The sequence below is a fragment of the Takifugu flavidus genome, chromosome 14, assembly GCF_003711565.1.
Source record: "Takifugu flavidus isolate HTHZ2018 chromosome 14, ASM371156v2, whole genome shotgun sequence".
Taxonomy (NCBI): domain Eukaryota; kingdom Metazoa; phylum Chordata; class Actinopteri; order Tetraodontiformes; family Tetraodontidae; genus Takifugu; species Takifugu flavidus.
The window spans coordinates 5,250,486-5,265,817 of NC_079533.1; the positions used below are offsets into that span (position 1 = coordinate 5,250,486).

General features: G+C 43.1%; 1 protein-coding gene and 1 pseudogene across 3 annotated transcripts; one reads left to right on the forward strand and one right to left on the reverse strand.

Annotated features, from left to right (window-relative positions):
- The first annotated feature begins 2,264 nt into the window (after window positions 1-2,264).
- slc7a3a (solute carrier family 7 member 3a) lies at window positions 2,265-11,784 on the forward strand. Of its 3 annotated transcripts, none has more exons than XM_057055430.1 (12): window positions 2,265-2,400; window positions 6,784-7,339; window positions 7,415-7,576; window positions 7,932-8,115; window positions 8,193-8,308; window positions 8,433-8,655; window positions 8,723-8,862; window positions 8,943-9,045; window positions 9,248-9,477; window positions 9,553-9,719; window positions 9,848-9,956; window positions 10,030-11,784. In XM_057055430.1, the coding sequence occupies exons 2-12, from the start codon at window positions 6,973-6,975 to the stop codon at window positions 10,170-10,172; spliced, it is 1,944 nt and encodes a 647-aa protein (XP_056911410.1). In that variant the 5' UTR covers window positions 2,265-2,400; window positions 6,784-6,972; the 3' UTR covers window positions 10,173-11,784. The 3 variants fall into 3 exon arrangements, with proteins under 3 accessions (XP_056911410.1, XP_056911409.1, XP_056911411.1); XM_057055429.1 differs by having other exon boundaries at window positions 2,267-2,400; window positions 6,779-7,339; XM_057055431.1 differs by lacking the exon at window positions 2,265-2,400 and adding an exon at window positions 3,117-3,388 and having other exon boundaries at window positions 6,779-7,339.
- A 1,644-nt stretch (window positions 11,785-13,428) lies between these two features.
- On the reverse strand, window positions 13,429-15,332 carry LOC130538144 (ras-related protein Rab-39B-like; annotated as a pseudogene).

The following is a 15,332-nucleotide window of genomic DNA, read 5'->3' on the forward strand; positions in this document are numbered from 1 at the left end:
GTTGCACAAACGTTTTAAATATGTCAGGATTGATGCTTTAGGAACTTATGTTTCCACTGGAGACATGCACACACCCTGACCTTACGTGTCAGTGATGGCTGTGACCTACAAAATTTGGGCACTTTTGAAGTCCCAAGTAATGAAAGTGGGCAGGCGGGTCAGTTCCAGCAGGCCCAGGACGAGATTAGGTGCTGTTTTGTTAGCTGTTTCGAAGATGGGAGCCCAGTATGCAGCTGTGACAGTGTTGTGTTTGCAGAGATGTGCAGTTTGGAGAGGTTGATAAAGTGGAAGCAAATTGAAAGAGCAACTTGCTGTAGCGTGACTGGTCAAGTACAAAGAGGGGGGTCAGAGAAATGGTCTGGCAAGGGGTGAAAAAAACAAAATGTAATTTGTAGAACAATTTTAGCTAAAACTACAGCAGATCAATCAAGCTTTCTTTCAAGAGTTTTTTTTAAAATCTACAGTTAATCCAATTTGCATTTCTGATCATAACTAGTGAACAAAATAAATTTATATGGAATCAGTAGTGTGAAAATGCAACAGAAAGTTGGTGTATTGTTGCTTTAGGAACACAAAAGATGTGGGTAGCTGCCCTGCACTCCCTCGATACCCCGCACATTATCCATCGCCTTTAAAAGCTCAGAGATGCCATGAATTTAACACTGATACAAAGAAAAAAAAAATATGTAAAAATATGTTGGTTTTTATTTCAAAGAACCCAGCAGTTGGATTTTTAGGTCAAATAAAGGGACATTCAAGATAGAGCTTTTTTACATCGTCATTTTTTCTGTGTTTGACTGTAAATACAAGAATATGCATTTCCAGAAATATTTTGCATGAACACCCAGAAGAGCAAGTCACAGCTTACTAAACTAGGGGAAGTGACATCGGGAAGGTTATCCTGAAACCACACCACTATCTTCGTCACACGCACCCAAGTGTAAATATGGGGTTGTTTATTGTTACATTACATCACTTAAACATTAGTGGCTGATGTTTACGTCATAAGATAACGCTCTGGAAAATCACCTGCCTGGACTTACTCTCTGTTCCGGGATCAAACGGCAGCCTTGAAAATGTTTCTGTCTAAATGTTGACATCTTTTTACTGAGTCTGAAGTGAATATGCTATGGAATCTGAAATAAAAGTGAATAAATGGTGAATAAAAGTCACTGCTGGCCCCTTCACACGCGCAGGTCACCAGGGGCATAAGGCCACGAAAGAAGCTGGTTCCCCACCTTTTCTTTGAATATGCAGAACAAAGCAGCAGATATGTTGTACAAACAGGACTTGGTGTCCCTACATGGGGGAGGAAACACGCAACGCTTCAATGTAAGGAAATCCCTCACATTTCGCCCCCTGTGCATCTCCAGCTTTTCCGAGGCAAAGGTCATTTTTATTAATAATAATAAGGCAGCTACAGACTGCTACATTCTATATATACCAGGGCCACATCCATGCCTGTCTGATAGGCCACGCCCCCGTGTTGCATCAGTTTGTTTACAAGTATTGATTGTGTAAGACCTTCACGTTAAATCTCGTGACATTTGTTCCCCACACTTTTGTTGGAGGCATGGAAATAACACCAAACTCTCCTTAAACAGCCACATGACGCTGCCTCAAAATGCCCCAAATACATCATAAACACCTGATTTTGCAGTTGTACCGTGAACATATATGTAGGGGACCTCTCCTGAAGACCCTCATCAAACAAAAGGTCGAACAATCAAAGAACCTTTGACATTTGCCCTTTGAAAGGTTGAATGAGCTTTGACTCAAGTCAACATAGCTACTACTTGACCACTGTCAACTTTCGAAACACTAAATATGAGGTATTGGAAAACAAGATACCCTGAACATATTTTTTGGAGGATGAGACTGTGGAAGTATCACTTTTATTTAGTATTCTGAAGGATATTTGGTATTCTTAAGTTTGCATGCTGAAACAAGTCACAGTAATACTTGCAAAGTGCTTATTTTGGGTCATTTTGATGGTCTCCACCTTGGATAAAGAAAGAGGTTGTTTAAATCCAACATTCCAGCATTGGTCGAAACCGGACAAGATTGATTCATGTAGAGTTACATAAAGAATTTAAGTCAGAACGTTGGCATATTTCAATGGGAAAAAAAATACCCAAACGAAATAAAAAAAATTCACAGTTCAAACGGCATTTAAGGGTCTCCATCCCTGACGACATATTTCCTCTCGTCATTAAAATAATATGAAAATTAGATCTTGTGCACGTGAGTGCGACAGCCAATAGCGGCGCGCCTTACTCAGCGCCCCTCCCGAAGGACGAAACCTTCCGAGTCTGAGCGGGATCTCTCACTACCGACCAGGCGGGTTCTCTCTTGTCCTTCCACCAGCGTCTTTTGGTTTAATCGAGCCCTACGTTTCAGGTAATTATCACCTTCCCTGAACATAAGAAAGAATAAATATTTCGGTGTTAAATTTTTGTTCGTTTAGGTTATTTTTGGCGCTTCCGCCTGTGACGTGTGATGGAGTGATGCAATCGTCCTTAAGCGTTAACACTTGTACTGGCACATTATTGAGTCGTAAACGTAACGTTCCACGCGTTTGATGCTACTTTAGAGGAAAACACCAGCTCGCACCTGCGTTGATCCATTTATGGGGATGTGCGAGTTGCCACATTTGGAGTATGACGGTTGATTCACTGTAATTCTACTAAAAACAAAAGGTCCAAAAGAAATGTTTGTTGCTACAAAATCATACATTGACCCGTAATCGCCATTTTTCATTCATTGCTTTGTTCAGACTCGTAAAGACGCTTTTTTTATTGCTATTTGTTCTTTTACTACTCTAATTATCATAAAAAAGAAACATTTCCACACATATGTTAGGCTGTAAAGACGCGCGAGATGTTTTTTCTGTAAAGATTTATACAGAGGTACGACAGAGGCATTGGATTAATGTAATGATGTGTTCCAATATATTAAATTCACGTCAGAATTCACATTTAAACTATTGTGAATTAAGCGTGAATAGATGCTGTAAACGGTCATGGAACGATGATGACGTGCGAGTTCATTTATACGCGGCGTCTTTGGAAATTTCGCTGTGGAATCGATTGAAGGCAGCATTGGCGTCACGCGAGCCACGGACAGCCACGTCGCCTGCTGGAGCTTCGGTCCCAGGCAGAGAAGCTGTCGTTTAAACAGACATTTCCTATTTTGGTCACCGCAGTTTTTAAAAGGCTATTTTTAAGTAGTTGCCCAGTTAACGTTCCTGGTCGTTTAATCACCCGAACGCTAGATAGCGACGTCAGAGTGGGTACATTTCCGGGTTAGCAGGCATGGCACGCGCCCAGGGTGTAAAGCACTCCGAGGTTGCATCAGCCGATAAAAGTCTCGTTGATCCATTGTGACGGTGAGTACGGGTGTAGCGGAGACGTACTGCTCCTCGGCGGGGACGCCGGTTCCGTCCAGTGACGCTGCTTTAGGCAGTGTTTCCACCCCTGTTGTCTCGTCAGGACTAACACGCCAAATCAGCCCGTTAGCCTCGAACAGTATCTACTGATCGGTTACACCTGACGAGAGTCTACATGCAAACACAACTCGAGTTGTATTTTCTACTTCTCACATTTTGCATGTCTAAAATGTATGTTATTAAAATGAATTAACTTCACTATTAAAATGAATTGACTTCACTAAATTGGGAGAAATTTCTTGAAAAGATCGACTAAATGAAAAGACTATAACAAAATCCCCCCCCAAATTGTAATAAAATCCCCCAAAAATGTGAGAGACGAAATTATGTAGAAGTGAGACCCCCGGCTGCTGGTAAAGCTCAACTCGGATAAGTTTCTATCTGTACTTTCGCTCCATAAGTCGGGACCTTTGAGGTTGCATCAGTCGGCACTATTAATGTCCATGCCGAGTTTAATCCTGATGTGAAATTAAACAACTGTTTATTTCAAAATTGGACATTTATGTCGACATCAAACAGTTGGCAGATCCGTGCATGTGCGTGCAGAATCTGAGAGGCTGAATATTGGTTGGTTTGTCGAGTATGTAGGGTGTATGTGGTGTGTTTTCTGCTCATTTACACTCATCAGAGGGTGTGGAACTCGAAGGATTCTGAAATCATTTTCCTTGGTTCAGGCTGGAGAATTTAGGATTTAATATACACCTTTGCAGTCCACCAGTCTGTGCCAGCTTTATGTAATAAGACAGTATATATAGCGGGTGTGCCTGACTGTAATACAATGTGTAGTATTGTAGGAGCAACAACAAGCTATAATGAGGTTTGTTACTTCCTCCAGTAATCCTCTTAGAGTTGCAGCGCAATGACATTTAATTAAGCAACAGGTCCATTTCCACCGAAGCCTGTTGCCAGGATGCAATGTTGCAGTATCCGAAGGTAAACAATCATCTTTAATTTAAAAAGTGACCGTTAAAATCGATATTGGCCACACAGGTTTGTTGCCGTTGGTTCCTCCTGTGGACTTGCTATGCAAGTGAAGCCAAGAGGCTGCAGGTGGGTTTTTCCCTACAAACTGGACATCTTACGCAAACAGGCAGCCTCGTGAAAAGCACAAGGAAGAGATTATGGACGAGCTGGCATGAGAGGCTTTAAACAGGTCGGGCTTCAGCATTGTTATAATCAGGACCCCCCCCCCCCTTTTTTTTTTTCGTTTCAGGAGCAGCATAACTAAGATTTTCTGTCATCTAACGTGAGAATTAGGCTGTAGCCTGGTCAGAGGAAAGGAATCAGTTTAGTTTTTGGGAGTGTGTTTCCATAATGATTCATGAGTCCCAGGTCCTCAACTGTTTTTACAGCTTTAGAGGGTCAGTTTTGAGAGAAATATGTGCCGGTGGAGCCCCCCATTGAGATCACAGCTAGCTGGGCACAGAAGCAGAGTAATGAATGTTTGTTGAACAAATGTTGTCATCTCAGATCTTACTTCCTGGTGTGCTGGTGGAGGATGCTATTGGAACATCATGGTGTGCTTATCCAGAGTGTACCAGTTTCCCATGGCTCTTCAGAAGGCTGGATGTTTATTATTTAGTCCTGTCTGTCTTGTTTCATTGTTTGCCAGTGTTTTTTGTCCCAACACTTGGCTTTAGGCAGGATATCGTCTTTGTAATGGCACCAAGAGAAGCGCTTTGATAAGTAGACTGTCGCTTTTGTAGTATTAATAGAAAACTATGAAACATTGTGAGGGTTTATATCCTGTTCTGTGTGAGGAACAGACCGACTGAGACCATTACATCATCTAAAGCTCCTCTCTGAACATTGCATAAAGTCGCTCAACTGAAAACTGCTGCCTTCCTTTGTAGGTGAGTTTAGAAAACACAAAAAAGAGATCAGAGCTTCTTATTGTCAGAAGTGTGGTGACCCACGGTGCTGGTCATTTCTGCTCTGAGGTGACTGAAATGTCCACCCGTCCCACTAAGCACTGGCAGGGCAGATCAGGTGTCCATGCATTAATAGTTGCGGAACAGCCGGGCTGGGCAGAACTCCTGATCCTCATTCATGGTCTCCTGTTTGTGGCACAACAGCAAATTTACCTCTAATATTCTGCAGTATTTTACCCAATTGATGGGGGGAGGTCAGTCAGCGAGACTAGATGCAGCTGTTGTAAATGGGTGTTTGCTTTAACATTAATATATTAAGGAGAAATCTGAGTCACATCCTGCCTGGAGAGCCAACAGAGACCTGTTTGGGCAAGCTTTGGAATGAGGACACAGCAGAGGAACAACGTGGACCTCTGGGATCACAAATGGAGCTTTCTCCAGGTCTGTGGCTGAGGTCTCGCTGCGTTCAACTATTTTTCCGAAACGCGTCGGGTGGGGAATAAGTGAGGTGGTGACTTACGTCACAGCTGTGTCTGTTCCTGGCTGTCCTGGAGTTTGACTGCCTCATAAGACAAACGGCAGAGAACTGCTGTATCGATCTGGTCAGATGTGCACGTGGATGCGTCCTTGGCCTGTTCTCAACTGTGAGCACATAAGCTGGAGTCATTCTTATCACTCACACTTTGCCACCCCCCTGGGGGGGTTAGAAAACATTAATAATGAATTAACCAATAGACTGACAAAACTAAGAACTTTCCTCTGTTTTTTGTACAGATTCTGGGCTTAAATAGGGACTGAAATTAGAGACAATGATTCCACATTACATTTTTTTTCCTTCAGGATGTTGGAAAGGCTTTAGAATGGTCTGGTCGTCAGTTTCAGCCATTCCGCTGCAACAGGCTGCTGTTCACGCCACTCCTCTTATTAATGTCAAGTTGTGTGAACTAATATTGTGTGTTCCAAGCCTCCTTCGTTCCCAAAGTTCTTATTGGTTTAAATCTGCAGAACACATAACAGTATGGGAGTGGTGTGGAACGGCCCAGGTGCTCTTTGTTTTCACATGGGTGTATTCTACAGTTGGCAAGACTAAAGTAAGATAATATTTGAGCCTAGCTGGATAACCTTAAAGATTTTTTTTCATCTCCACAAGGTCTCTGTGCCCCACTGAATGACACAGTGTGCTTCCAGAGCTGGAGATAATAATTCCTTGAAGTTTCACGTAGGGAAACTTGTTTTTATGGTCTCATATCTCTCGTTTTGCCGAGATGATCCTCACATTTCTGGTGCTTGTAACTAACCCTGAGTTCAGCCCAGCAGTGTGTGCTGCAAAGCTGATATGACTGGAAAGCTGTGCGGGAGTGCTATAATCCCTCTGTGACAGCCGCAGCTGTGCCAAACAAAGATTTCTGCAATTAACAAATAGCTTCTTGTACTAAGTCCTTCTTTTCTTGCCTTTCAGCACAGGTTCAGTCAAACGTGGACCTTTTTTACTGTTACCCACTGTCGACACCAAAGAACTTGAGGACAAATACGTGGGTTATCCAGCCATCTGTATTCCACGTCCAGTCCTTTTTAAGCGACGTCAATCACACACCCGCGCTCGAAGGGTTTCAACACCGTGCCCGGTCCAGCGCCTACTCACCCCCAGCAAACATGGCCAGCCAGCTGTCCAAATTTGGCAAAGCTCTGCTGCGTCGCCGGCCGTTAAACTGTTCGGGAGAAGAAACACAGTTCGCTCGGTGCCTGTCCACCCTCGACCTCATCGCCTTGGGAGTGGGCTCCACGCTTGGCGCTGGAGTCTACGTCCTTGCCGGCGAAGTGGCCCGGGAAAAGGCGGGGCCCGCTATCGTCCTCTGCTTCCTGATCGCTGCTCTGTCCTCCATGCTGGCCGGACTGTGCTATGCTGAATTTGGCGCTCGGGTTCCCAAAACGGGCTCTGCATACCTTTACAGCTACGTGACAGTGGGAGAGATCTGGGCCTTCATCACGGGATGGAACCTTATTCTGTCGTATGTGATAGGTGAGCAGCTCTCTGCAGCTTTGCCTTTTAAATTCTAATCATCCTGTTGACCTCTCTTTTTCCTCTTTTCCACAGGAACGGCCAGCGTGGCTCGGGCTTGGAGCTCTACGTTTGACAACTTGGTCGAGCAAAAGATCTCTGGCTTCTTTAAAGCCTCTATGGCCATGAAAGTGCCTGGAAATGTTTTGGCAGAGTACCCTGACCTGTTTGCCCTCATTCTTATCCTGCTGCTCACCGGTGAGTCAGTAGTCACTAGCACATCGCCTCCATTAGCTGCACTAGAGGAATCGAGTACAAATGTCTTGTAAACCCGAAGCAAAACACACAGTTGCCATCAACCATGTGAATGTGTGGAATGTGCAAGGGTGGAGATGCTTCTGGCTCACTGCAGCTTCATAAATATGCTGTTATACAAGTGCTGTATTATAATAATTCACTTGCAACAACCCAAAGCGTTGTTACAATGTCCTAGCAGCTAGTGACGCTACAGATTGGTCCCTGACTGTTACTGAGTTACTGAAGCACAAACACCCACATATCAGGACACTGTGTTACTGCTGAAGTCTGAAATCTCGCCTCCGCTGCTCATCAGGGCTTCTGGCTTTTGGTGTGAACGAGTCAGCACTGGTGAACAAGATCTTCACCGGCATCAATCTGGTGGTTTTGAGCTTCGTTATCATCTCCGGCTTTGTCAAAGGGGACACGACCAACTGGAACCTGACGGAGGACGACTACACGAGCTTCATAATCCAGACCAATGGCAGCCGAACGCTACAGTCAGTATCTGACCGCTGCAGGCCAGAGAAGGTCTGATCAGGGGCTGATTGTTGAGCTTTAAATGCGTTTCTCACAGAACCGAAAAGGAGTTTGGCGTGGGAGGTTTTGCTCCATTTGGCCTGTCTGGTGTTCTGTCTGGTGCTGCCACCTGCTTCTACGCCTTTGTGGGCTTCGACTGCATCGCCACCACCAGTGAGTGATTTTTACTGATCCTGGTTGTTGTTTGACTGTCTCGTCATGATTTCTGTTCTACGGTGCATAAAATCCCACTACCGAAGGCTGATGGCCATATTTGTTGTACCTCCCCTGTTCTTAGGCGAGGAGGCCAAGAACCCCATGCGGTCCATACCCATCGGCATCGTGGCCTCATTGCTCATCTGTTTCTTTGCCTACTTCGGTGTGTCGGCCGCTCTGACCATGATGATGCCATACTACCAGCTGAACACAGACAGCCCGCTGCCCGAGGCTTTCACGTATGTGGGCTGGGCTCCCGCCAGATACATTGTGGCAGTGGGGTCACTCTGTGCTCTCTCCACCAGGTGAGGAAAGTTGTGGTGGTTCTCTCGCACACATGAGCATAAATGCTAACTGTCACCCTCCTTCCAGTCTACTCGGATCAATGTTTCCCATGCCTCGGGTCATTTATGCCATGGCAGAAGACGGACTTCTCTTCCGTCTCCTGTCCAAGATCAATACTCGCACTAAGACCCCTCTCCTGGCCACCATCGCTTCAGGCATCGTTGCAGGTTAGCTTCTGGCCCTTACCACCCGCCTTTAACTCTTGTGTATATAAGCAATGGCTGACAACAAATGTTTTTCCTTCCAGCTTTGATGGCCTTCTTCTTCGACCTGGCAGCTCTGGTCGACCTCATGTCCATTGGAACTTTGCTGGCCTACTCATTAGTAGCCATCTGTGTACTTATCCTCAGGTGAAGCGCCTTCTTCCATCTCTCCCAATAGAAAATAAACCTTTATGGCAACATGTGTCTTTAAACGTGCAAGACAGGTTTCCCAGGGGCTGTCAATAGCATTCACCCAGAAGGAAGCCTTTTTTTTTTTGTTATTTCTTGTGCCTCTTGCTCTTGTAACACCGGCTTCACTCATGCTCTTATTCTTCTCTCCTCCCTGCAGGTACCAGCCAGGCACACTAAGTTCATCCAGCCAGTCGGAAAAGCTGGTTGAGCTGGTGGAAGGCGAGAAGGTGGCCGTAAGCGGAGGGGACAGTGGCGATGAGTATGCGGTGGAGCTGGAGGATGGTCCCCTCCGTGAAACTTTCTCTGCCAAGCTCCTCTTCTGCCCAAGTGGAAATAATCCCACGGAGATGTCTGGGACCATCGTCTACGTGACCACTGCTGTCATCTGTAAGTGTGTTGGCGTTGAGTGAGGAAGCTAGTTGTCCTTTGACTCAACCTCTAATTTTTCTGTTCTTCCCTCAGCGGTTTTGATCACCGTGTTGTGTGTGGTCCTGGCGAACTGCCTCACAGCATTGCTAGCTGGAGACGCAGCCGTCGTGGTGCCCTGCGTCATCTTGTGCCTGTTTTGTGCCGTCTGCATCGTCATCATCTGGAGGCAGCCCGAGAGCAAAGAAGCGCTCACCTTCAAGGTAACTTATGTTCCTCAGTAACAAGGACACTGGGTCCATTGGTCTAAAAGTTACCGTGGTTGTTAGCAACCTCTGCTTTAAAACAAACTTTGGGTGACATTTGTTTCCCACATTTCTGTCTTCTGAAGGTCCCCCTGCTTCCCTGGTTGCCTTTGTTCAGTATTTTTGTTAACATATACCTCATGATGCAGCTGGATAAGAGTACGTGGATCAGATTCACCGTCTGGATGGCTATTGGTACGGCAACGACCCTCAACCTACCTTCAGTACAGCTCTCACTTTTTATAACTTCATCTTTATCCTCCAACAGGTTTCGCCATCTATTTCTTCTATGGTATCAGACACAGCAGTGAGGGCAGGTCCTCACGCCAGTATGAACCTGCTCTCCAGTCCAAGAGCCCCATTTACACAGGAGATGTCATCGACAGTGACGTGGAGGCCAACAGCCCCTGATAACCTCTGACGTCGCCCCATGTGCTTACATGTAGGTGTTTCTGCATCACGGCGCAGAAAGAAGAATTGAGACATTTCTGAAAAGGCCGCACACATCTTACCTCTGACTTTGGAGGCTGACTTGACTAGATACTGTGACCAAGGTGCCATCGGGCTCGCGTGTCTGATTCTATCGAACAACAAGACCAATTTTGTTTTACCTGAAGCCATTAACTGGAAGAATGTTACACCTTAATCAACTTCTGTAGCTGTGTTACCTCACGAGCAGGCTTTACTAACATGTTCTGACTTGAACCAGCAGGTTTATAGTCCTCTGGATCTGAGACAGACGTAGTCTGGACAGAAGTGTAGACTCTTGATTAGCCACGATACTGGCTGTTACTGAAGCCGATGGTGTCAGGAGAGTTAGGCCATTAGGTCACTGTTATCGCCTGCATCGTGCAATTGTGTTTTATTGTTTTCAAACACATCTTTGTGGCATGTCTGTCTCTGCCTTCGTCAGTGGCTCATTCCAGATTTTCCAGATGTTTCTGAACTGCCCACACCCAGATATGATTCTACAGATCCACGGTTGATAGATTAGAACTTTAAAAGGATAGCGTGACAGAAGTATTGGCACATTTCTTTTAAGAAAATCAAATGTATATCAATTATTACTGACATGTCTGTCTGTTTAGGAGCTGGGGGAAATGAATTTACTTTCTATAAAAATATCCTGATCATTTTTAAAATCAAAACGCTTGTGAAAAGTCCCATTTCTTTTCACAAAGATTCAGATTTAGTTTCATTTGAAACTTTTTGAAGCTTTGTTTATTTTACTCAACCTTTAGTAGCTAAACTTGTGTTTGGTGAGAGAGCTTTTATCTAAAGGAGTTTGTGTAGGGCTTATTGTATTGTACCTGTTGTTCTCAATCAACTAATATGCTTTATTAGATGTATATTAATACGTGTACAGTTTTCAGTGCAACACACTGCTGTTTTTCTTTTTGCTGCTCTCAGCTTGTAGATTTGTGCTCCTTCATGACCAAATGAACAGCATTTTTGGATTTTTTTTTCTTCCAAAAATGGTATCTGCATTGTGTAATTTAACAGAAGCCCCTGAAGTCAATATAATTTATTGATTTTATTGTTTTGATGTTCTTCACTGTAGAGTGTACAGTATTTTATTCATATAATTCTGTAGATTATACAAATCTGTATTTTTAATTGGTTGTTTTATAAATGACTTGATGCCATTTGACATCTGATGCTGCTGAAAGTCACTAATCTGAATCCGTTTTTTCTCCACGTGTAACATTTACCCAGAGGGACAGTTTGGATAAGCAGGGAAGATTCAGTCAAGGTCTAGATGCTTAGATTATCTGGTGCCTAACAAATATCAGTCTGCCTAATGAAAACATGGATCACACCTCGGGTCCATTTCAGACCAGTAACGGTTCTCCCAATCCAGCCTGGTGCCTTCCAAACCCAAACCATCGTGTCCCCTCTGTGCTGATCTCATTTGGTTTTATATCATGTACATATGGCTGTTGTGTAAAAAAACAAACTGTATTTTCAATGTTTTGTTCTCTCTTTTTTAAAAAGTAAAACTGATCCTAATGGCAGAAACAAACTATGGAGTGTTTGGCCTGATTTAAATATGTACCGGTATTTATTTTTACCGGTAATAACCTTGGTCACCAATGGAGTGCATGTGACTCTTTACAATCTTTTTAAAAATTAAAAATCATGTTGATTCAAAGCTGGTGCTGGGGGGCAAAATAACACCTCATTAACTTGGAAAACTAAGAGTGAAGTTTCTTTAGATGCTACAAATTAAAAAATATAACATCTGCATATTATATATGTTGTAATATTTAAAAAATAATAATTTTGCTCAATCTTGACAGTTAAAGCTGTAATGTAAAGGACTAAAGGCAGGAGCGGAACTTCTTTACACTAACATTAAGCGTTTCTATTTTAAAGTATTTTAAATGAATTCCTCAAATTTGCATTTCAGTACGTAAATGTTTTGACCATGCACTGCTGCCCTCCAGTGACCACATGTGATATATGCTCTAACAGCTGGTTGAATCATTTATTTACTTATAAATCATTTAGTTATTTACTCATCTGACCAAACATTATTTAGTCATAACACACATGAGTCACAGAAACAGTCAACTTTGTCATTGATTCCAAACTAATTAGTTAAAGGTAGTGAAACCTACTGAGTACTGGCCAGCTCAGATTTAGACTCAAATAATGAAAAAGCGGTTTTCTTTAGTTTTGTACATTTTTCTTCCTTTTTAAAATTAAATATTTACTAGGCATTATATTTTTACTTGACACATTTGATTATTTATTTCGATTTCAGAAAGTTTTACCTCAATCTCAACCAATCATTATTTATATAGCGTCTTATACAATCAAAATTGTTTCAAGGCGTTTTCCAGAATCCCAGGGCCTAACCCCCAACAAGCAGCAGTGGCAAGGAAAAACTCCCCTTTAACAGGAAGAAACCTTGAGCAGGACAAGGCTCATGTAGGGGGACCCTCCTGCTGATGGCCAGCTGGGTAGAGAGGGAGGAGAGGAGAGGAGAGGAGAGGCACAAACCACAGAACCACATACAAAAAAAAATTGTACCACAATAATACACTATTAGTTGTGTATAGTTAACGTTACATTTAACGTGATAAAATAAACCTGTAACGGCAAAATTGATGCTTTGAAATGATGTAGTAGAAGTTTGGTTGTTTTTTCCAGCACAAATATTGTTTTGTGATTCTGTATTTCACAAATAAATATTTAAAACATTTTAACAGGTGATGGTAATGGGTATTTAAAATAATGTAAAGATATTTATTCCACTTAAAATAGGCAGTATTAATCCTGAGTTTAACTTTATTCGGACGAAACACTTCAATCGCAAATTGACTCAGCCGGTTTGTAACTTTTAGAGGCTAGGTGCTAGCATTAGCACCAGGCCTTGCGTCTGTCCACTTCCTCGCGATTGCTGCCAGTTTTCCACATGATCATTCATGATTTCTGAAGGTATAAATATGTCTTCTTATGTCAGCCAATTTTTGTGTTTATAGTCTTCTAACCATTATATAAGATTAATTATTTTCTAAACACACTTGAATAGTTTTGTTCAGTTCTTCTTCGACTCTTTTTCTCTTGTGGTCACTGCTGTAGCAGCGCTGTGTCGCCACCTACTGATATAGTTTGGCTTTGCGACTGCAATCATCTTGATATGAAATAAATGAATACAGCAGACTGTGAACACGCGTTTTATGTGGAATTCAACGGGCCCAAACAGGACATTTAAAACTGTGGTGGTGGCTGTCGGAGAGCATTTTTTTCTTTCAGTTAAAAAAAATCCAAAACTTTTTTCACAGTGCAAACTTCTCCATGTTGCAGTCCTCCAAACAGCGTATGGAAAACATTGGTTCGTTTAGACCTTCATTCAGTATCCCTTGTTCTCAAAACCAGTTAAGTCACTTAGATATTAGTGCAGTACAATCAGTAAAAATCTCAGACTCAGTCATTTCAAAGAGTTGTGAAATATTACAACTATTTTCACATCTGCACGGAGTGAAGGAGGCTTAATAACTGCACAAGTAATCCTGAATGTTGACACAAAGAAAACATCAGAAAAGGCCAAAAGTGCAATAAAGCTGAAGGTTAGTTTTCAGATAAAAAGGATATTACAGTCTCACACATAGGCACACAGAACAGTTGAGGGTTACGATACTTCTTGTGCTTCCACAACTGTAAGGAAAATCAACAGAATATTTCACAACTGAAGAAAAACATCTTACATATAAAAATTGTGTAGAGTCCTAAGATATCAAAGATCTCTAGCTCTCATTACACAATCAGCACAAGCACTGGTGGTTTCCCTTGGAGACCTCCTCAGAAGAATGTATGATGTTGGGGACAAATCCACTCTTGACACCCTCCCAGCCATTCTGGATTTTGATGTCTCCGCTCTGGATTAGCAGGAAGATGTCCCTTGTCAGATCCACAAAGGCCTTAAGATAAAGAGGGAATCGCAAAATAATTCAAAAAGCAAAATCATTTGGTATTTTCAAACCACGGAGACCTTAATGTCATGAAGTATGAATTATTATTTTTATCTGACCTTCTCCACGTTGATAGCGTCCAACACTGAGGTCTCCACGTAGCGCATCCTGAAGGTCCCAACCAGTTTTTCGGCCTCCTGCCGGTGACCTGCCGCAGGGCCTCCAGGTCACACTTTTGGCCGACCAGCAGAAACACAATGGTGTGAGGCTAGACATGGCTTTGGGCCTCCTCCAACCAGTTGTGGACGTTTTGGACGTTTTTTGTTGAAGAGCAAGAGGCCACCAACTGAGTTACGATAGTACGTTCGAGTGATTGACCTGTCCAGATGCACAGAGAGACAGAGAGAGAGACGGACGGACGGACAGAGAGACCGACCTCACTTCCACTGTTTTATTCAGCGACGATGAATAGAGACATCACTACCTGAACCTCTCCTGACCCGCAGTGTCCCAGATCTGAAGTTTGATCCTTTTGCCCGGCTTGCTCTCCACCAGACGGGAGAAAAAGTCCACCCCCACAGTGGGATCGGACACCTGGGCGAATCGACCCTCGGTGAACCTGCGGATCAGACACAATTTGCCAACTATGGAGTCTCCGACAACAATCAGGCAGAACTGATACAGCCATATAGTCTCCATGACTCCCCGCAGGTCAAATCTTTGGAAAAAAAAAAAAAATAAATAAAAAAAACCCCATCATCAACTGTATAAAACAGAACAATGGCTAATTCATATCTTTGAGGATTAAACATCTAATTTTTGAGGATGTATGTTTTATGTTGTATCATGCTCAAATTCATTATTGATGGTAAACTAAACACATGTGTTTAAGCACAGATTAAAGGTTGGTTGCATCAATTATTCAGACCTTTCTGTGATTTACAGTTTGCTGATCTAATATCTCTAGAGGAAAGAGGGCAAGGCCACTCCCCTCCCACCCCTTAAACACTGATGGAGTTACGTTGACTGGAGATTGTTTGTTTTCACACAAAAATGCCTTGAATAAGCCAAGGGGGGTCTCGGCCAGAGGAAGGCCGTGTAAGGCTTGCACAATCCTTAAATCATAATAAAAGCACAAACTATTGCTTGGCCA